This window comes from Bison bison, unplaced genomic scaffold (genome assembly GCF_000754665.1).
Source record: "Bison bison bison isolate TAMUID 2011002044 unplaced genomic scaffold, Bison_UMD1.0 scf7180017864163, whole genome shotgun sequence".
Lineage (NCBI taxonomy): Eukaryota > Metazoa > Chordata > Mammalia > Artiodactyla > Bovidae > Bison > Bison bison.
The window spans coordinates 8,616,733-8,617,168 of NW_011494735.1; the positions used below are offsets into that span (position 1 = coordinate 8,616,733).

General features: G+C 75.7%; 1 protein-coding gene across 1 annotated transcript in view; it reads right to left on the reverse strand.

The window, feature by feature from the left end:
- TBC1D30 (TBC1 domain family, member 30) overlaps positions 1 to 436 on the reverse strand; it is an 87,759-nt gene that overhangs the window by 86,750 nt on the left and 573 nt on the right. Inside the window, exon 2 of the mRNA XM_010841629.1 lies at positions 101 to 433. Coding sequence (XP_010839931.1) covers positions 101 to 433 — 333 coding nt within the window. The remainder of the gene's footprint in view (positions 1 to 100; positions 434 to 436) is intronic.

The window sequence follows — 436 nt, forward strand, 5'->3', positions numbered from 1 at the left end:
GGCCCATCAGCACAGGTGCGCACAGGTGAGCGCCGGCAGACCTGGAGGGGGCTCTGCACAAGGACGCTCCCCGGACACCCCCACCCGCCCCGGCCCTCACCTTTCTGCCGCAGGTACTGCATCTGGTGCCGCGGGCTCGGCCGCTCCTGCAGCTCCTGCAGTACGCGGGAGTCGCCGGCGCCGCCGCGGCCGCCCAGGAACACGTCGGAGCCGGAGGCCTCGGTGGAACTGTCGAGGCTGTCTCGGCGCCGCTGGCGGCCCCGGGGCCCCCGGCCCCCGCCGACCGCCTCCTCCTCCTCGGTGCAGCTGTACAGCTCGGTGAGCAGCCCGCTCACCAGGGACGCCGTGCGGCTGCCTCGTGGCTCGCCAGGCTCCGGGTCCTCCTCGCCCTCCCAGGAGTCCCGGGAGCCCCGCGCTCGCTCCGCCGGGGGAACTC